This window comes from Neoarius graeffei, chromosome 28 (assembly GCF_027579695.1).
Source record: "Neoarius graeffei isolate fNeoGra1 chromosome 28, fNeoGra1.pri, whole genome shotgun sequence".
NCBI classification, from domain to species: Eukaryota; Metazoa; Chordata; class Actinopteri; order Siluriformes; family Ariidae; genus Neoarius; species Neoarius graeffei.
In genome coordinates, this window is record NC_083596.1 from 49609611 (window position 1) to 49631930 (window position 22320).

The 22320-nt window shown below is 41.6% G+C and overlaps 1 protein-coding gene across 1 annotated transcript in view; it reads right to left on the reverse strand.

Moving 5' to 3' along the window:
- The window catches only part of nova1 (NOVA alternative splicing regulator 1), a 53670-nt gene that overhangs the window by 1313 nt on the left and 30037 nt on the right, over positions 1–22320 (reverse strand). The window contains exon 3 of the mRNA XM_060912423.1: positions 667–833. Within this exon, the coding sequence (XP_060768406.1) occupies positions 667–833 (167 nt within the window). The remainder of the gene's footprint in view (positions 1–666; positions 834–22320) is intronic.

The window sequence follows — 22320 nt, forward strand, 5'->3', positions numbered from 1 at the left end:
TTTGCATTGGTCGCAATATAAATTGAATAAAAATAATTCAAATGTCGCTCGTCTCAATGTCGCACGCTTGTTATTTTGTCCCTTGCAGGCATGAAGGCAGGGTTAGATAAGATGTCACTGGCAAGCAACATTACAGATACCGGTCACTCACTCAGACACAGGTGGAAAAGTTTCAGGTGATTGGTTCACCATTGCCTGCTCTAAACCACTCCAGACCTGGCTCCATAAAATCAGACTGCAGTCTGATACACAGGCTCAATGACTGTCACCCATAATTACTATATACAGCTTGCTGTGTGTGTGTGTGAGAGAGAGAGCGAGCGAGAGAGACTAGAGTTTTGGTCTATAAAGTCTCACTGACCAGTCATTGCTTATCTCAGCTATTTGTTGAGCCTGGGGCTTACCACGCAGCTGCCCCCCTCTCTTTCTCTGGAACACACAGGTAAAAATAACCCAGTACTCTCACTCTTTTCAGGCCCAGTCTGCCTCTTTCCCCCTGGGAAACACCCCCTGCATGTTATCTCTACAACACTCAGGCTTTAATATATCACACTGCCTCACTGCGCTCACCGTCCAGGCTGTTCTTCATGTGATAGAAGCTTATTATGTGATTAATTCTTAATTCTTTGGCCAATCAAGCAGAACGTGTGTATGTGTGTGACTGACCTGCTTGACTCGGTCGGGGTTGACGGTGGTTTGAGGCTGCAGGATGCTGACTGGTTCACTTTTCTGGCTGCTTTGTGGCATTTCACGCACTTTCTCAGCGATGAAGTTATGAACTCCATTCAGCGCCTCCACCGTACCCTGGATTAAACACACACGCTCTGTCGTACCTACACACACACAAACACAGGTACAATGCGTAATGTTAAACAGCTGCATTATTTAAATGACTACTGTTCAACTGTTTACTGTTTACCATTTCCACAGCTGCTGCAAACACACACCACACACAGTTGATCCCTCTTTGGCAACTGAAGATGATGACCTGCCTGGAATCCTGTTGCTAAGGATAAAGAACCCTTGACAGCCTCAACACTTGCTTGGATGGTGATGGTCTTGTTTAGGTCCAGAAATCATAGCACATTGCAGAAGTGTGAGTGATAATGCTAGTGGAATAAAAGTTCTTCAAATTGGAAGTGAGAATAGATACACTGGAAATATGTTTAAATAAATAAATAAACCCACAGCCACCCTGCACTCTTAAACTAATGTTCTGGACCACATCTTCACTCAGGCATCAAGACTGGACCACCGCTGACCAAAAATACTCAGGTTCTGGGTGTAACCTGGAAAATTAGCTCAGCATCCATCTTCGTGTTTCTTCTCAGTCCTTTCTTTTTTGCCACTCCTTCCTCATCTTTGTATCTCACAAACCACTTTAGCCACCATGTCCTTTCCTCCCAAAATGCACCTCTTTTCTCTCACATTTCAGAAATAGCGATGGCAATAATCTCGTAACAATCTCAGACAGCAGTTGTAGGTGGGCCCTGAAACCATCAATCTGCCCATAAAGCTGACTTCATCTCAGCCTTGGCTTTGTTCCATGCACTTCACTTCCTGGCACTGACAGGGAAATGGATCACTACAGAGATCTCGGCAACACCAGCTGCCTCTGTCATCCTCTGTCTCTACATTCTCTTGGTCTCCATGATGGATTGGCAGGGGGTCTGCTTATAGCCCAGAAGTGGAGCTTCTCACCTCTCATGTCTTTCACATCCTAATATCTCATAAGGTGAAGACCATGAACTAACCTTCATCGTATTTTCTCCTGGGCCTCTATGGCAATGGTTCTCAAAGCAGGGTCCAAGAAGCATAACCAGAGGGTTCTGGGATTTTTTTTTAAAATGTAGATAGTTTTGGAAAATCAAAGCCACCTTATGAAAGTTATTGTATTTATTATTATCACTATTAGCCTGTTTGACTGGTCACCTGAACTGATTTAACTTAATCCAAACCTCAATAACTAAAAAACAAGGAGGTCTATAAATAATGTCACCTTGGAACCTTGGGCCTAAGGTGCTTTTCCAGTGGAAAGTTCAGGAATAGGAAGCTCTACAAGTTCAATAAAGAGACAAAATATTAATGCATACATTTAAATAATGTTCATGAAATAAATTTGGGCTGAGGGTATCCCTGGGATTTATTTTTCAGTTCAAGAGGCCCCTGGCTACAACAAAATTTGCAAACCCCTGAGCTAGGGCGTTACAAAGATGAGCTTCACAACCTCCTGAATCTCCAGTAATTTATGGATTTACTCCATCTCCATGGTGACTTCAACTTCCTTTTAGAAAAACTTAGGGTCCTGAGTGGCACAACAAAAAAGTTGAGTTTGATTCTCAATGATGCCACAGCCATCCATGACCGGGAGTCAAGGACCAAAATTGGCCATACTCTCACTCCCCTGTAAATCAACACCAAAAGGGCGCATACGCAGGAAGCGATTTGAAGCGATGTGGGGACAGGCGACCATGTCATACCAATGAAATTTGTTGACTTGTAGCGACGACAGACAAAATAACTGTTGACGAAAGTGGGCAGATTCCGAGTTAAACTGCTCTCAATTTTGAGGTGACGTGATTGAGGCAACTACCGATGAGAGCAAACAGATTCTGTTGACTGACAGATGACACCAACACTGAGTTCCCCAAAACGTAAGGAGACAACGTAAATGGCTTTGGCTCCTCCAAAAAATGATGCACAAGAGTTGCAATGAAATCACTGAGCCACTCAATGTTATTTATAGGCATCGATCTCCTACCAGAACATGATTATTTATAGCACCAAGACACCTGATTTATTATTTTGATGAAATGTTCTGCCAGTCATTTTTCTTTATAGAAATTTATTTGATTTTTGATACGAAGAATCTTGCCGCAAGGTATGTGATATACCCAGCCACTGCGTTCACTAGATATCTCAGCAGTTAACTTAGCAGACAGCCTAACATGTGCCTTCAAGCTGCAGCAGGACGGACTGAGAAGAAAGTGGTCTCCAGCTTGAAAATTTGAACAAATACAACTTCCTGGTCCCTCCCCCTCCTTCTCCACTGCACTCCAGCCCTGCCATGGCAAGGGAAGTTGTTTGATAACAGAAAACGTCATGAATAGGGCTATATGAACAGTAAACCACTGATGAGAACATTTAGCTGTGAGAGCACAGGCACACATAAATACCAGGACAAACACCAACCAATACAACTGCCTGGACACTTCACAAAGATATTTTCAGCAACTTTCAAATGAAATAATACTAACCAGCAGCCTTAACGTTGGAAACAATCGAACGTTAGCCCAACTGCAACATCACAGGAACATGAGATGTGTGCTACCGAGTGGCACTGCAACCAAATGTGGCGAACTTGCCATTGTTTTTGAATCCTTTCAGGTGTTCACGAGGGAGGGTTGGACACTCTGTCAAACACGCCCTCTGATTCTGATTGGTTGTTCTATTTTGGGTACAGTGGATTTTTGCAAATGGCATTAGGAACACTAGGTGAAGCCAGACAAGCCTGATATTTTCACAGATTATCTGTCTCATGAACATAGTGGGAAGCCATGGCCTCTGGGTGCGATTTGCTAGGGGGAATGGTGGGGATCATCCCCCCTCTGGTTTTTATCTCTGCTGAAAAAAAAAAAATCCTCGGGGACAACCCCGTCAATAAAACAAACAAACCAAAAAAAAAAATTTGACATGACAGGCATGTTGTGACAGTTTTTTATGGTCTACATTGCACTCACTTTCAAAATGACCCGAAGTGGCAGCTTTGATGTTCACGAACGTCCCCAGCAAATACGGTAGATACATTGTAGATAATAACAATATCCAGAGTGTGAACATGGATTCAGCGCCATGAATCACATCCTTATTGATGAGCGCAACAGAATGAATGTATCCACACTGACGGCCTTCTTTTCCTCGCTGTCAATGGGCCAGACGTGCGTTCCTTCCCTGCTGAGAAATTCGCAGAAATGTGGATTAAAGAAGGGCGAAACGCGGCGGATAGCGCACCGACGGGAAAGCAGAAAAGGCCACATGAACTGCGCCATCAGAGCAAACTGTTCATTTAGTATTCATGTATTTTTAGTGATTTTCGAGTCACTGTCCATTTAATCCGGAGGGAGAGAAACATCACAGCAACGCGACAAGCAATGCAAACTTTGTTGTGTGTTAGTGTATTTAGTCAGAGAGAAAGGAAGATGAATTTACTATCTCTGGTTTAGTGTTCGTTTTCATTTAGTGTTATTCATTTGATATCATCGGATGTTATTGAGCTGTTAGCCTATTGTTACCTTAATTTTGTGACGTTTCATGATTAAAAAAAAAAATCCCCCCTTCTGGTTTTTTGACAAATCGCACCCTGCATGGCCTTATGGTTAGAGAAGTAGCTCTGGGACCAAAAGGATGCCGGTTTGATTCCCTGGACCAGCAGGAATGGCTGAAGTACCCTTGAGCAAGGCACCTAACCTCCAACTGCTCCCCAGGGTGCTTTGGGCATGCTGCTCTGGATAACAGCGTCTGCTAAATGCCTGTAATCTAATGTGACATTTTCAGCAAACATGGCAAAAAGTTATTTGATATGGGTTACCAACTGCAGCTTTAAGAAAGTGTTACAAAAACCAGAAAAAGTTATGGCTTTGATCTATAAACTCTACTATTTGTGAACTAAAGGAAACTAAACATGGATGAAGTCACTGTTGAAGTGTAGTTCTGTCCATATGTATACAGTTGTGATATATATTTATGGTCTTGTTGCAAATTAGCCAGCTACTGCTTCTTTTACTTGGAGACATTTGGGGTGGGAAATTTACAAGAGGGATACGTAGGCAACCAAAGCCTTGAATGGCCGGGTGACGAGCGAATCGCTTTATACATGGGTGGCCATAGTGACCGAGGCTTTTCGTGACAAATTTCTTTCTTTCTGTGTATAAGCCCCTTAACCAATCATGGGCATCTATGAGCTCATAAATGTGGAAGGGGGCAAATAGCACTTTTTCTCGTAAGTTATGCTGCCCTGTGATGCAGCATAAGCAGTAGCTTGAAAAGATGTGGAGGTTGGCTTCATGTGTCTTGAAGGAAGCACATTTTAGACTTCACTCTTCCTGGGTGACAGCTGTCATGTGATGAGGACAATTAGCTAGCAAAATAATGGTACTACTATTATAGTCATCTCCTCTCACCCCAAAAGCAGGACATCCTCTGAACCTGATCTTCAACAAAACTACTCCAACACTGGACATCACAGTATCCCTTCTCCCAACCACAGTTGACTCATTCTCTTCTCACTCAAAAAAACACAGATACAACCCTCTATTTCTCTTCTTCTATTGATCTTTTCGCCAGACCAATAAGGTCCTTCCCACATAGAGTATTCCTTGGATATCACACACATTCATACTGCTTTCTACTTTTAAAGTTCAATTCTTGCAAATCCACCATTCTAAAAAAAAAAAAAAAAAGTCTGCATCTGACTCACTGAAGCTTTTAACCTTGTACTCTTCCCACATATCTGTTCTTGACCTCTCTGCAGTCTTCGTGTTCACCAATCTTTGAATTATTGGCTCACCAAAGGGCTGCTTGTATCAGGTGACATGAAAATCAAAATACACTACATGCAAAATCTTCACTGGTGTCCCACAAGGCTCGGTGCTCTGTCCTCTTCTATCCCCATTTGCTTGGTAAAATCTTCACATGGCTTCTACCACAGTTATGCTGATGACATCCAACGTATCCTTTCTTCCCTACAATCAGACACCCAGGGTGTTACTTGTATCTCGGCATGTTTGGAAGACATCTCATCGTGGATGACGGCTCATCACCAACAGCCACATCTCAGCAGGACTAAGCTACATTCTACTGCTGGGCATGTACGTATTGGGCCAACTCCTAGAGCTGCAAGTATGATGCATCTTGAACCATCACAAGAAAGCCAAGTCTCAAAACCCTTATGTACTGGTACTCAAGTGGTGGAATGAAATTACCTGGCAGTCCAAGCAGACAAACTGAGTCCCTTGCTTTTATTTATTTAAAATGTAGACCACTAAGCCTAGGGTCAATAAACACTTTTATATTACTGATATAATATCACTGACAGGGCAGCACGGTGGTGCAGTGGTTATTAATGTCGCCTCACAGCAAGAAGGTTCTGGGTTGGAACCTGCCAGGTGACTGGGGCCTTGCTGTGTGGAGTTTGTATGTTCTCCCCATGCCTGCGTGGGTTTCCTCCAGCTGCTCTGGTTTCCTCCCACAGTCCAAAGACATATAGATGAGGACAACTGGTGGCTCTAAATTGCCCATCGGTGTCAATGTGAGTGTGAATGGTTGCGTGTCTCTCTGTCTTAGCCCCGCGATCAAGGGCTTAGCCAGAGACCCGTCAACCCATCATTGTGACGGGCAGTTGCCAGTGTGTGATGGGCAAAAATCTGACATGATGGGAATTTTTTTCATCCTGCCTGTCACTACTTCGTTAAGCATTTATTCTCTGATACATTGTATATTTTCGTTTCCATGGGAGCGTTATGTCAATTTGACAACTCCGTTTCGTTTTTGATGACAAGTAGTTACGGAAAAGGCCGAGTGCCGAAATGCAGATATATCATTGGTCAATTGTATCATGTGACCAGCGCCGAGTGTGTTCGTGCCAGAGAACAGCTGACTAGTCGGTTTCGTTTCAAACTATTCAAAGATAGCAGACAATGCTGAAAATCACGAATTTTTTTGCCTCGTTGAAAGAAACTGCTTCTGTTTCACATGAGGATCCTGTACAATCACCACCATGTGAATTGACATCAACGTCAGAGAGCAAAGTGGAACAAGAAGAGCCTCCAAAGAAAAAAAACTCGACAAGAGAAGAGCACTTCAGTTCCAAAGAAGAGAAAACAGACGAGGCTGTTTCCAAAACAGTGGCTGAAGAACCATTCACGGCTTGGATATGACGAAGATGATGATGCGATGTTCTGCAAAGTTTGCCGCCAGGCAAAGCACATTGGTCCTTGGGCAAATGGAGGGACTAGAAACTTCAGGTGAGCCCAAACAGATCACAATTTTCTTTCCTTCAATTTTTTTCCTGATAAAGTTTCCAAAGTGTGACGTCATGTTGTCTTGACAACTGTGTAATATCGTAAACCATATTCAACGCTCATTCTCCATTGGGTAGAGTGATGTAATACACGTAGGATAAGTGACATGCTAACAATATTGCATGCTATCAAAGCAAATGAATGAAACTCACTAGAAGGGAATCAAACACGTTTTTATTCCATCGAAAAAGTATCCTCTATTGTAGTGGCAGCTGCTGGTTTTTAAAACAGGGGAAGCCCATTTTACGCATTCATCGTAAAACCTGTAGGCCGGATATCAAAGCATAGAAAGGCGTGCCCCATTAGCATAGTGAACTAGACAACCCTACCTAGTGGCAGAAAGTATTTTTGCTTGTACATTTCATGTTATAGTCTGGCTTGCCAGGCTAGTGCCTCATATCCTTAATCAAAAATATCAAACATGCAAAAATCACTGGCTATTCAACGAAGAGCCTTGAACATCATACCCTGATATGCAACACAGAGTCTTTAACACAACACCCAGCTGTGCAACACATCCTTGAACATCTTCTGCAACCCAGTCTGGAAATTCATAACCAGGTAGGCTATGCAACACACAGAACCTTGAATATTATACCCAGGTATAACCTATAACACAGAGCCCACCATTCTCTTAACATTACTGAACAATATACACACTTCAGATTCATGAACATTATATGATGCACACTATTTATACACAAATTCTGCCCTCCGCTCCTTTTCCAGAAAATGGTCTGTGACCCTGTCATACCAGCTGGTTGTGCTTTCCAGAGACTTCACCAATTTCTGTTAGCAGCTAGCACTGCAGATCCCAATAAGGCTCAAGCTAGCCTACAACCAGATTGAACTACAAATGAAATAAACGAGTGAATTCACGAATGATCAAACTGATAGAATGGATGAAAGTTAACGGAGCACAACGAGTAATATTTACATTTATTTACAGAGTAATGTACAGAGACACCAATGAGAAGAAACGTTTATATGAAAAGCAATTCGGACAGCACTTTGGCACACGACTGCACTTTCTCGACATCCGCTAGGGACTGACTGATCATACTTCCGTGTTCCTTGCCGAAGTACCGCCCTCCTCATGTCTTTCAAACACTACCTCCAATAATCCTTTATCAGCCCGGCTTCTTGTCCCTCCCACTGTCTCGTTTAGTCCCAGAGAAGCCCGGCTTCCCTGGAAGTGACGATTTTGTTGATTTTAACCAATAACAACTAGCCGAAATTGGCTGTTCAGAGCCGTCTCGTAGACTGCAACGGATACCCGGCTGCCAGTCAGTGTTGCCAGATACTGCTGACGTTTTCCATCCCAAAATATGTTCAAAACCCGCCAAAATGCACTTAAAACCGCCCAATCTGGCAACACTGCTGCCAGTCCATAGAGCCCATTGAAATAAGAAAGGTTACAGCCTGGCAGTAAAGGTTATTCTCGTAGCAAACTGCAAGTTCGTCAGACATCACTCAAATAAGTTACAGGATAGTTATGAACATAAATACAATCTTGGGCATATATTATGTTATGCAAGTTATTGTTTTAATGAGAATTCAACGTCGTAGACGCCGCAGTTTGGGGAGAGAATTTTAGGGGAAGCTCGGCTTCCCTTGTTGTCTCTGAGAAATCGCCCCTGCTCTATTGGTAATAATTCCCAATATTTCACTCCGATGATGTCACTCCCAGTGTTTTCCCACAGTGTTGCCAAAATGGCGAACTGGTTCAAAATTAAAATTCTTTTGATTAATTTGCCTATTTTGTGTGGATGTGTCCATGTAATACAACCCCGATTCCAAAAAAATTGGGACAAAGTACAAATTGTAAATAAAAACGGAATGCAATAATTTACAAATCTCAAAAACTGATATTGTATTCACAATAAAACAGACAACATATCAAATGTCGAAAGTGAGACATTTTGAAATTTCATGCCAAATATTGGCTCATTTGAAATTTCATGACAGCAACACATCTCAAAAAAGTTGGGACAGAGGCAATAAGAGGCTGGAAAAGTTAAAGGTACAAAAAAGGAACAGCTGGAGGACCAAATTGCAACTCATTAGGTCAATTGGCAATAGGTCATTAACATGACTGGGCATAAAAAGAGCATCTTGGAGTGGCAGCGGCTCTCAGAAGTAAAGATGGGAAGAGGATCACCAATCCCCCTAATTCTGCGCTGACAAATAGTGGAGCAATATCAGAAAGGAGTTTGACAGTGTAAAATTGCAAAGAGTTTGAACATATCATCATCTACAGTGCATAATATCATCAAAAGATTCAGAGAATCTGGAAGAATCTCTGTGCGTAAGGGTCAAGGCCGGAAAACCGTAATGGGTGCCCGTGATCTTCGGGCCCTTAGACGGCACTGCATCACATACAGGCATGCTTCTGTATTGGAAATCACAAAATGGGCTCAGGAATCTTTCCAGAGAACATTATCTGTGAACACAATTCACCGTGCCATCCGCCGTTGCCAGCTAAAACTCTATAGTTCAAAGAAGAAGCCGTATCTAAACACGATCCAGAAGCGCAGACGTCTTCTCTGGGCCAAGGCTCATTTAAAATGGACTGTGGCAAAGTGGAAAACTGTTCTGTGGTCAGACGAATCAAAATTTGAAGTTCTTTATGGAAATCAGGGACGCCGTGTCATTCGGACTAAAGAGGAGAAGGACGACCCGAGTTGTTATCAGCGCTCAGTTCAGAAGCCTGCATCTCTGATGGTATGGGGTTGCATTAGTGCGTGTGGCATGGGCAGCTTACACATCTGGAAAGACACCATCAATGCTGAAAGGTATATCCAGGTTCTAGAGCAACATATGCTCCCATCCAGACGACGTCTCTTTCAGGGAAGACCTTGCGTTTTCCAACATGACAATGACAAACCACATACTGCATCAATTACAGCATCATGGCTGCGTAGAAGAAGGGTCCGGGTACTGAACTGGCCAGCCTGCAGTCCAGATCTCTCACCCATAGAAAACATTTGGCGCATCATAAAACGGAAGATACGACAAAAAAGACCTAAGACAGTTGAGCAACTAGAATCCTACATTAGACAAGAATGGGTTAACATTCCTATCCCTAAACTTGAGCAACTTGTCTCCTCAGTCCCCAGACGTTTACAGACTGTTGTAAAGAGAAAAGGGGATGTCTCACAGTGGGAAACATGGCTTTGTCCCAACTCTTTTGAGATGTGTTGTCATGAAATTTAAAATCACCTAATTTTTCTCTTTAAATGATACATTTTCTCAGTTTAAACATTTGATATGTCATCTATGTTCTATTCTGAATAAAATATGGAATTTTGAAACTTCCACATCATTGCATTCCGTTTTTATTTACAATTTGTACTTTGTCCCAACTTTTTTGGAATCGGGGTTGTATAAAGAACAATACACGGTGGCACAAAGATAAGAAGTTCATCTTCTCGTGTTGAAAAGATTTTCATCGTTCACTTCGCTCATTCGTGATATATACTTGATATATACTCGTGATAAACTTCATATCTTCATGCCATTGTATAATATCCTTTATACCAGCGTTTCTCAACCTTTTTTCAGTCACAGCACCCTTCAGAAGTATGCAAATTTTCAAGGCACCCCCATATAAAATATATGCTGACCATACTGTATGCTGACCCTGGCAGTGACGTTGTGACATGGGAAAGGGGGCTGTGAGACAAATTTTGATGATGCATGAGGCAGCGATGATCTGCATTGGTGTAAATATTGTTTTTTGGAATTTTAATTCATTTTATTTATTTCAATGTTAGAATATATAATTTTTTGACAGCACCCCTAACGAAGCCAGATGGCACCCCGGTTGAGAAAGGCTGCTTTATACTAGGGTTGGGCGGTATCCAAATTTTGATACCTTTAAACTGTCTCTGTGTTTTCCCGGGGTATATGGTATTACCGAGAAAAAAATAATATTTTGTTTCGGCCTACTGTGTAACGTGCGCCTATACCGGCGGACCTTGTCCAGACCTGCGCCTATGCCTCAAATGTACTATTTAAAAGCAGCATAGCGAATTGTGTGCATTGTGGTATGGATTAAGCAGCAAAGCGAATTTTGTGCATTGATGAATGGATTAAGAGATATTTCAAAGCATCACGCAACTCTTCCTTCATCTTGAAAATAGCATTCAACTGCACTGTAAAAAAGAATAGTTGAGAATACTTGAAATTTCAAGGCAACAGTCTGCATTAATAATTTTATGTTTTGGCAACGATGTGCCCATGATAATCCAAACTATGATAACACTGTTATCTTTATTAAGAATTCTTAATTAAGTCAATTTTCAATTCCTCATTCTGCCAACATAGATTTCTCTTTTTGCTGAACAGTGGCATTCACAGTAGTACAAAAAGGCAATTGAGGTTATCACAATTTTTTTTGGGGGGGGGCTTTTTTTTTACCTTTATTTGGATAGGACAGTGTAGAGACAGGAAATGAGCAGGAGAGAGAGAGAGATCAGGAAATGACCTCAAGTCAGAATCAAACCCAGGCCCCCGGATTTATGGTATGGCGCCTTATCCACCTGAGCCACGACAACATGAACTTCAACCAGAGAGAGAACCACATTGCCCAGCCCTTGCATTTGGGAGAGGAAACCACGTGTCTTGGTCATTCAGAGCATGCGCTGAATAAACACCTGTGACAATTATGTATTTTCAATTCAGATTATTCACTATTGTATATTTACACATCATTGAGGTGCACCCTATCAGTTTGATGTGGATTTTTCTTGATGTGGATAATTCTAAAAAATAGAATTACGCTTTGTTCAAGTAATTCCATATTCACAATTGAATGGACAAGAAAATATGAATAATTATTAACGAACAGAAAAATCCACATCAAACTGATAGGGTGCACCTCAATGATGTGTAAATATGCAATAGTGAATAATCTGAATTGAAAATACATAATTGCCACAGGTGTTTATTCAGCGCATGCTCTTAATGACCAAGACACGGGGTTTCCTCTCCCAAATGCAAGGGCTGGGCAATGTGGTTCTCTCTCCGGTTGAAGATCATGTTGTCGTGGCTCAGGTGGATAAGGCGCCATACCATAAATCCGGGGACCTGGGTTCAATTCTGACCTGAGGTCATTTCCCGATCCCTCCCCGTCTCCCGCTCATTTCCTGTCTCTACACTGTCCTATCCAAATAAAGGTAAAAAAAGCCCCCCAAAAAATTGTGAGAACCTCAATTGCCTTTTTGTACTACTGTGAATGCCACTGTTCAGCAAAAAGAGAAATCTATGTTGGCAGAATGAGGAATTGAAAATTGACTTAATTAAGAATTCTTAATAAAGATAACAGTGTTATCATAGTTTGGATTATCATGGGCATGCATCGTTGGCAAAACATAAAATTCTTAATGCAGACTGTTGCCTTGAAATTTCAAGTATTCTCGACTATTCTTTTTTTACAGTGTGTCGTTTACACATGTCTGCGTTGAAACGCCATTTGCAGCACTATTTCACCTACTCCATCAAAAAAAAGTACACGATGAGCAGGATCATACCCTTTCAAGCATGGGAAATAAAAAAAAGAAAAAGAATCAACCAACACCCAAGTCCGTTTAGACTGCGCGATAAACCATATTCTTCAGCGCAAATGAGGCGAACCTAATTCAAATGCGTGATAGCTGCACAAGGCAAAATCATATGGGCCCACGTCATGCCATGGCGGGGAAATTAATAATCAAATGGCCTTACCTTGCTTAAAACGTTGTCTTGATCACATAACTCCTTACAATTATTCCACTTAAATCCATACGGTTTAACACACCCAACAAAGATAGCAAGCGCATTGCTAATTCCCACCAGAAACCTAACAGTTTACGCTACGATGTTTTCTTCCGTTTCTTCAGTAGATGACATTTCAAACGTTTATTACCCACATCCCAAATGTCATACGTTATATTATTTTACCTTGTTGTTACTCATGTAACCTACTCAAAACACAACTCATTGGAGAGATCTCGTGGAAGTGGAGTACCCCAGGCTATGGTGTGCCTTAGGGGACATATTAGATTTTTCGTTTGGTTTGAAACCAAAATACTGCCACACTGCCGATGTTGTATTTTTTTTTTTGCCACTAACTCGTTATCTTGACTTGCCATCTTTCAACCGCGGTCTCAGTCTCTTTTTTTTTTTTTTTTAGATAGGACAGTATAGAGAGACAGGAAATGAACGGGGGAGAGAGAGACGGGATCGGGAAATAACCTCGGGTCGGAATCGAACCCGGGTCCCCGGATTTATAGTACGGTGCCTTAGCCATCTGAGCCATGACACCCCCCGTCTCAGTCTCAGTCACGCAGGGTTGCCATGGTAACGACATAAACAACCCTGCACGCGATGAGAACTTCTTTAGGAAATTGATAGAATTAGTGAAAATACGATCACACAGTTATTCGGGATGATCTTCAATTTATTATTTTATATTATGACCTCATGTACTCCATATTTATTTAGATATTATATATATTTTTTAAAATGACGGTAATGAGACCGATACCGTTGGTACTTTTGGATACCTCGGGATACCTTCTTACCGTAATACCGCCCAACCCTACTTTATACAATGTATATTTTTCCACGCTGCATTCAAAAGCAATGAAAGAATCTTTTAAAGGATTTCGTCCACATATACGCAGCTTATGAACAGAACGAACATTTTATTTTTAAACACTTACATGGATTAAAGCAAAAAAAAATATTTGACTGAAAATTTACGGGGGGTTATGGGTGGATTTCGATGAAATTCTACGGGGGGTTATGGGTGGATTTCGATGAAATTCTGAGAATGATTAACTTAGAACTGATAACTTTATTATCAATTAATTAATGGATTAATATATTCAATTTATTGCACTTTCTTTCTATTGCTTCCGTATATTATTTTTTGTGGCAAACCACACAAATGCAAGCGCCTGGAATGTTTAGTTTTTTGCACCATGAACTCAATGACTTTCCGTTTTCACCTATTTCGTACAGCCAGGCCCACCTCCACTTGTTTTTTACACCTTTATCGATGGCAGACACATCAGTGCCTTCTTTCATGTAAAGCCCATCCATGCTGCCGAAACCGAAAGCAGAATGACATGCTCCTCTGTGCTCGACGTCAATATAGAAAAAAGTTTGGATCTTCGCTTAAATTAAAATTATAATTTGACCTTACTTTGTGTTGAATACGACTTCAAAAACAATTCAATTTATTAAGATAAATATTGTGGCCAACACGAGTGTTAAGTTCCCTAAAAGATCGCGTGAAGTTGGCTGCTATCTACTTTGCGTTCGTTCTCATTTTCCTCCATCATTTCATAGGCCAGAAACAGATGTTTTGACGTAACTTAACTTAGTAGGCTATGATTATTATTTAACCGTAGTCTTCTAGACATTTTGACTGTTTGGGGCATTGAACGCTGGTGTATGATTTTCAGGGAATAAAGTTTAGCGCATGTCGGAGCATCATTGCGCTCGCAGCCTCCAACTCCTCAAATGTCCTTTAAATTGTGATATAACGTAGGCTATAAGGCACGGTTCTAACATACCTTACACATTGGCCTAACGAAAATAATAATTGTTGGGGCGTCTGCCGATTTGTTAGCTATAAATTTAGGTCTAATTACTTCTGACGGTCTGCAAGCATTGCACCGTCGGGTCTTCAAGTCTGGCTGAAGCAGAGGAGCGGGCTTTCCGGGGTTTATTTTTTCGTTTTTTTTTTTTTTAACATGCTCTATTTCTATATGTCCAGGTTTGAACTAAGTCATTTTGGCAAGATTTAATTTAATACAAAACAGAAATGGTCAGACACAAGCACGCCAAGCACATGGGAATGTATTTTGCCAATTTTGACAGCACATGTTTTTTTTAATGCCGCACCGTAGACAGCGAACGTTTAAACATGATCAAACATAGGAAATGAACGACACAAAGCATGGCTCAAAAACAAAAAAGTTAAATAAACCCTGCTGATAGTTGATGGTGTTGCAACACATCAGTGTTATAACCCAATCTCTACCCAACCACCCGTCATTTTAATTCTCCTCGGATCAGCACCGACCTCACATTTGGCCTTGGGAGAGTTCAGTTGACGGAAATCCGTCACACGACGGAAAACTTTAATCCATGCACTTATTCAAGGCATCGGCGTCGCCAGGGGTATTTTACTGGGGCACGTGCCCCAGTATAGATCTGTAGTGCCCCAGTAAAAAAAATCCAGTGACGAAACGCTCTGAATTTTAAACTTGGGAATAGCTGCAATTTAATTAATTCATAACGTGGGGTAGGCTAACCGATGCGCGAAGAAGACCATCTACAATGCTTTTACATTGGTAGTTTTGGCTGGCCTCGCGCACACTAAGCAATGTGAAAAAAGTGTGCGCGTGACATGAGTAACATCTTGGTTGCTATGGGGACCGCAGACTCCAGCAGCCCTCAGATGCAATGAAATTCAGAGCAGGGGAAACCATCTCTCCGTGTTTTTCAACTGTTTACAGGTTAGTAGACAGTAATTCCACTGTCATTTTTGTAACACACACACACACACACACACACACAGTGGTGCTTTTAGAGGCTTTTGGATTGTGTTTAGAGATGTTCAATGCTGAAAATGCATGTGCTTACAAAGATATGTTTGGTGATTTAAAAGGTATCAAGTGTGAATACTGTTGGCCATTAAGTACTCTTGGTTGAGTTTAAAAACTCGGCGGTGTTGTATTGTATGTTAATATGTTCTTTTACAATATTACCAACAGTATAAGTATTACATTGCTATTATCACAAATGTTGCAAATATTCATACTGTTATTATTAAATGATTGACCTGGATTCAGTGTCCTCGTAATCATTTTGAGTTTTACAGCTCTAGTGACTAGTTTTAAGCAGGCCGTTTCTAAATATAAATATCAATATATAAATATATATTACATAAAATATAATATATATTACATAAAATGTAATATATATTATATAAAAAATATAAATATAAATATAAATATAGTGCAAAATTTTTAGCTCGCGCGCTTCGCATACATTTCCTGTGCCCCTTTTGTGCCCCAGTATGGTCTTGGGTCTAGTGACGCCCCTGATTCAAGGCATCTTGTTGCCTTTAATCAACGTGACACTTGTTTCACTCTGTTCAAGATAAGAACCACACAGAATTAGCCCATGTAAAAATTCAATATTTTTTTTCTGCATTTTGCGCTTGACATAATTTCAGTAATTCTTCATTGTAAAATCACCCACAACATCCCCACGATCTGTGTGCAGTTTGTCAGATTTTAAGCAGAGCAGACTTTATTTGGGATCAGGAATCCTGCAGTAAAGAGCATGGTGGAAGAAGGGGTCAAGTTTCTCAAAGAAACTCAAAGGAAAAACAAAAAAATCCTGGTTGGTGTGTGTGTTTCTGGACAACAGTGCTGAAACTTGGCCATGTGTGCATGAGCTCCTCTGTTGTGATGTCATTTTTGTGCACCAGATTGAATATCAAGCATCTGTTCTATAAACACCTGTTCTCATCCAAACCACGCCACTCACTCACTCACTCTCTCTCTCACACACACACACTCTCACACACACACACACTCTCACACACACACACACACACACACACTCTTACTCTCTCACACACTCTTACTCTCTCTCACACACACACACACACACACACACTCTCTCACACTCACTCTCTCACACTCACTCTCTCACACTCACACACTGCTGCCCTGCTGAGTGTGTGGGTGTGTGACAAAGAGACAAAATCTGAAATCATTTCAGTGTTTCTCTGAAAACTGCATGTCTGCAAACAGCAGAACACTCTGTGTGTGTGTGTGTGTGTGTGTGTGTGTGTGTGTGTGTGTGTGTGTGTGTGTGTGTTGTTGCGAGGACGTGGTTGATAAAAACAGTCTGATGGTTAAAGTAAATGGAAAAAGTCTCAAGTTTCGGGGTGTGTGTGTGTGTGTGTAAACTGTTGTAATACCAACACACCCATTCATATCCACTTGTGCCAGTGGGTGTTGAGTGGATACAACGCATGAAAACACATTAAGGTCAAATCAATCAAAGATGTAAACTACTATCACACACACACACACAGAGAAATCGGAGACCCTCCCACTCCAAACGTAGCGTGCAGAGTGAAAGTCTGGGTTCAGTCATGTGTGTGTTTGTGTATATGTGCATGTGTACGAGAGAGCTGAACTGTAATCTAAGTGTAGGTTTATGTCGGTGTGTATGTGTCTGAGAGAGAGAGAGAGAGAGAGAGAGTGTTCCGTAGGGTTCTAGAGTGCGACTAAAGCCTCGGATTAGAGAGGCTTCTTTTTATAGGTGTCCCATGTGCCACAAGGGCTTCGAATACTCTGTTCTCAGCAGCTCATAAAACAAAGGACGCCTGTTAAAGCTCCCTTTATTTTTGTCCAGTATTTTTGTCTTAATGGCCCCACTGACAGACCAAAAGACTCTTTTTCACATGGAACCAAGAGCTGATTCTATAATTGTACGACAATATTATCTCATTTAAGCCCAAAAGAAAAAAAAAAAAAGAAGAAAGAACTGTTTACGGACAAATTTTAAAGAATGAAAAATTTTGCAACAGAAAAAAGTTCAAACAAATTATGGGTGTTTCTCAATGTCAAGGAAGGATCCTTCACTGGGTACATTTCAAGCATGTCACGTCATCAAATCCCGCCGAAGGACTGCTCCGATATCGGGGATCTTTTTCCATCCAGGACCAAGTCCTTTGTTCAGAGAATTTTCAAGGGTGCATGTGCGCATCTTCGGCGTCCTTAAAGCACCCACAGCCAAGACTTGGGATGTTTTTAACGACGCACATCTGCATGTGAATTTCCTTTTCGTGTTCATCATTTCATCACATTGTTTTGACTTCGGAATCCAATCTATAGAGTACTGTGCAAAAGTCTTCGGCACCCTATTTTTTTTTCATACAAACTTTGTTCTAGATTTCTATTTTATGACTTTGTGGCAGCGGGGGCGTGGCCAAGCATTGGTCTGTAAATGGAGGGCGGAGTCAGGGAAGGTAAGTGGTGGAATCATTGCACCTGATGGGGATTAACCTGTGTTTGTGTGTCTTTCCCAGCCACGCGCTCACACACACACACACACACACACACACACGTTCTGGTTGGGGAGACAGAGCTCCCTTTCTCTGCTCTCCTCTCCTTTTAAAGGGTGCGGTCACTGGGGAAGACACACAAACACAGGTTAATCCCCATCAGGTGCAATGATTCCACCACTTACCTTCCCTGACTCCGCCCTCCATTCACAGACCGACGCTTGGCCATGCCCCCGCTGCCACAGACTTCTACATTATCGAGTCAGAACACTACAAAAACATTTTAGAGTTCCAAATGTTCGTGGTTTTTTTTTTCAGCAGAAAATTAAATGTTCCAGTAAAAAAAAAAAAAAAAAAAAAAAAAAAGTAGTTTGTATCTGAGCAGTATTCCATAAGAGAGCACTTTTCAGATTAAAACATAAAACATAATGAAGGCTACTGGGTTTTGGTGCAAAATTAAGAAGCAAGCGTGAGAGTCAAAGTGTCCAGAAGCTGCTCAGTAAAACCTACAACTCATTTCCTTATAAAGCTGCACTCACTGGACCTGAGACTACTATTTTTTTTTTTGTTAAAGCAAAGGGTCGTCTCGCACCAAACACTGACTTTGTTTCATTTGTTATGGCTTACTGATTACTATTTATAGTATTTTTTTAATCTTGAAACATTTCATTTCATTATTTTTTAAGCCATTTTTGGTCGACAGCATTTCTTTACATGTGCCTCAGACTTGCACAGAACTGTATGTGGCAATAAGGTGAGAATTCGGGCTCGGGTTAGTGTCGATAAACACTCTTGAGTTTGGATACTGATCAATTTTATTTCCGTCAAAATAACCAAAAGGCATTCGCCAGCCAATCAGGTAGCACTTTCCTTATGAATATTCATCAGTTTCCCCTGCCATCCTGCCAAAAAAAAAAAAAAAAAGTGCCACCGTTCCATTACGTTTTCCAAACGCCTCTTAAGAACCTGATTTGAAAGGCCCTGTCTGACCAAGGAACCATCCTTGACTTTGAGAAACACTCAACTTTTCTTTCTTTTCACATTTTGAATTGTTAAAGTGTGAGGTCTGCTTGAACTAAATCCAAAAGAGAAATGCCTTGACAGCAGCACGATGCATCAAATCCCACAGATACAAATCCAGAGCTTCAGTTAATGTTCACAATGTTCAAACATCAGAACGGGAAACATTGTGATCTCACAGTGAAGTGTGACTTTCTTTCTTTCTTTCACTGTGGCAGTATGGGTGTTGGTTTGAGCCAGATGAGTGTGAGGTTTGAGTATTTCAGAAGCTGCTGATCTCCTGCTGGGGTTTTCACACACAACAGTCTGTAGAGTTTACACAGAATGGTGCGGAAAACAAAAAAACAGAGTGAGTGAGTGAGTGAGCGACAGTTCTGTGGATGGAAACAAACGCCTGGTTGATAAGAGAGGGTCAGAGGGAAATGGACAGATTGGTTTGAGCTTTTTTTTTTGCCAGGAAGGATATAGTAACTCATATAATCACTCTTTTTTGGTGAGCAGAAAAGCATCTCAGCATGCAACAGAGAGAGAACACCACATTGGGTTCCACTCCTGCAGCCAAGAACAGGGATCTCAGAATCAACAAGAAGTTCCTATTAAAGTGGCCAGTGAGTGTATAGTTCCTACATATATATTTACGCATGCGTCTGCATCAACAGTCTTACTTTGGCCATCACTTTCTGCTATTGAGGTTTAAACAGGAATGATGAGCTGGGATTAAAACCTGCAGAATGACATCATCAGTTCTGCCATGGACCCCAGGGGCATAAAACATTACTGCGCTATAAATGTTTATCACTCTATTCATTTCAAAACGTTAAATACAAATTTTTTATATAGAAGAGGTGAGTAAATGTGGTTTTTGATAAAGACTCTGGAACCTTCTACAGAAGGAACGTTTTATTAGTGAGGAAAATATAACAAAGATAATAAAGTTTGTAAAGTGTGTGTGTGTTTAATCTCTGATAGGACAGCTCTGACATTTTAATGACCCCGAAGAGCAAACTGCTTTTTATAAAGCTCTGTGTGTGTGTGTGTGTGTGTGTGTGTGTGTGTGTGTGTGGACCACACAGCTGTCACTTCACAATACACACAATGCAGGGACTCGTGGTCGTGACTCCAATCTAAACTAAAGCCTGACGTTTCAAATCGATCAACATGAAAACGAAAGATATAAATGAACTAAAATTGCCTCATTTATTGCTCTGATGAACGACTGGAATGTCTCACAGTTTCTCTGCACACTTGCTTCAGTGCTCTGTTCTTTTGCGTGCACACAATTCTCAGCACCTTGCTCTCATTTTTCACGACAATGCTCCCCCCATACTGTTCGACATGTTCAATAATGAATCGATCGATAATGCTGTTTAAACACTCGAAGACGTTCTGTCAGGTTTGTTGTATTTTAAGAACATGCTCCAGTTCCTCCTCTTGGTATTTTCCCCCAGAGCAGTTTGTCGTCTGCTTTTGCTTTGAACATTAACCATGGAAAACATGCAGAACACTGTCACGCCGTATCACGCGTTCATTAGCATTACAACCTACACTCGGCCAGGCTTGTAGTACTCGAATCTGACTCGAGTCCTAATTTTAATGACTTGTGACTTGACTCAGACTCGGATGCACTGATGACTCGGACTTGTGCATTAACTGCATTCGGACTCGTAAACTGCAGACAAGCACTCGGATTTTTTCTTTATTTTTTGTAACATCTCATCTCATCTCATTATCTCTAGCCGCTTTATCCTTTTCTACAGGGTCGCAGGCAAGCTGGAGCCTATCCCAGCTGACTACGGGCGAAAGGCGGGGTACACCCTGGACAAGTTGCCAGGTCATCACAGGGCTGACACATAGACACAGACAACCATTCACACTCACATTCACACCTACGCTCAATTTAGAGTCACCAGTTAACCTAACCTGCATGTCTTTGGACTGTGGGGGAAACCGGAGCACCCGGAGGAAACCCACGCAGACACGGGGAGAACATGCAAACTCCGCACAGAAAGGCCCTCGCTGGCTGCTGGGCTCAAACCAGAACCTTCTTGCTGTGAGGCGACAGCGCTAACCACTACGCCACCGTGCCGCCCTTGAAGATATTTATATCTACATTAATTTTTGTACGAATTTCGTGCAAGAGTGTCACACCTGCACGCCTTGGTGCGTGCATCAGATAGACTCACGGGCGCACTCCGGATAGCGCATGCGCCAAACAGACTCTCTTGCGCACGCCGTAAATGGTTTCACATAAAAGCAGCAACAGCCAGCATCAAATGGTGCGGTTGGAGTCTTGTTCTCGGGCTTGACTCGAAATTTTCTTTAATGACTCGGACTTGAACACTGGGGACTCGAGACTGGACTCGGACTCGAGGTTTAGTGACTCGACTACAACACTGCACTCGGCCTATGTCACATTGCGTCGCGTCTGTCCGTGTCGGAGCATTTTAACGATATCGGTATTGGTATCGATGCAGCCCTCGCTGAATCATGATGCTGCTATTACAGTCTGAAAATAAGATTCAAAACTTCTATAAATCACGTAACGTTTGGGTACGCGAGTTAGTTCCAATTCCAGCTGACCTGTGTGGATAAGTATTGCAGAATCCAGCCCTGCCTCTGATCCGAATCAAAACATGCTGACTGACAGTCAGTAATTAGTATCGTCCTCGGGACACTGATCAGTCCACTACACTGCATGTTTGGTTCGCTTCACTTCCTGCATCACTTTCTCACACCTGCCCATCTGAGCCACGCTGACGGAGTAAACACTAAAGCACAAGCTTAGATTCAGACTGGCGCTAAACTCCGCTTATATGAAAGCACTCTCATTTACATATTAATAGCATCTGGTTTGCCTGATGAAAAAAAAAAAACATGTCGGCGTTTCTGCACCTCTTTCGGTTTTTAATAACTTTTTTTTTTACAGAACTACTACATCAGCCAATTTATTACTCAATATAACAAATTACACTTGTGTTACTTTAAGCTGCGTTTTCATTTGCATAGCATGCAAACAAAAAATCCTCATCTTCAGGGGATTTATTCCCTCCGCGAGCTTCATTCACGGTGGAAACGAGTCGAGGAGATGGAGCGAGCACAATCTGATGTACAAGATGTACTTTCCTGGCTTATGTGCCT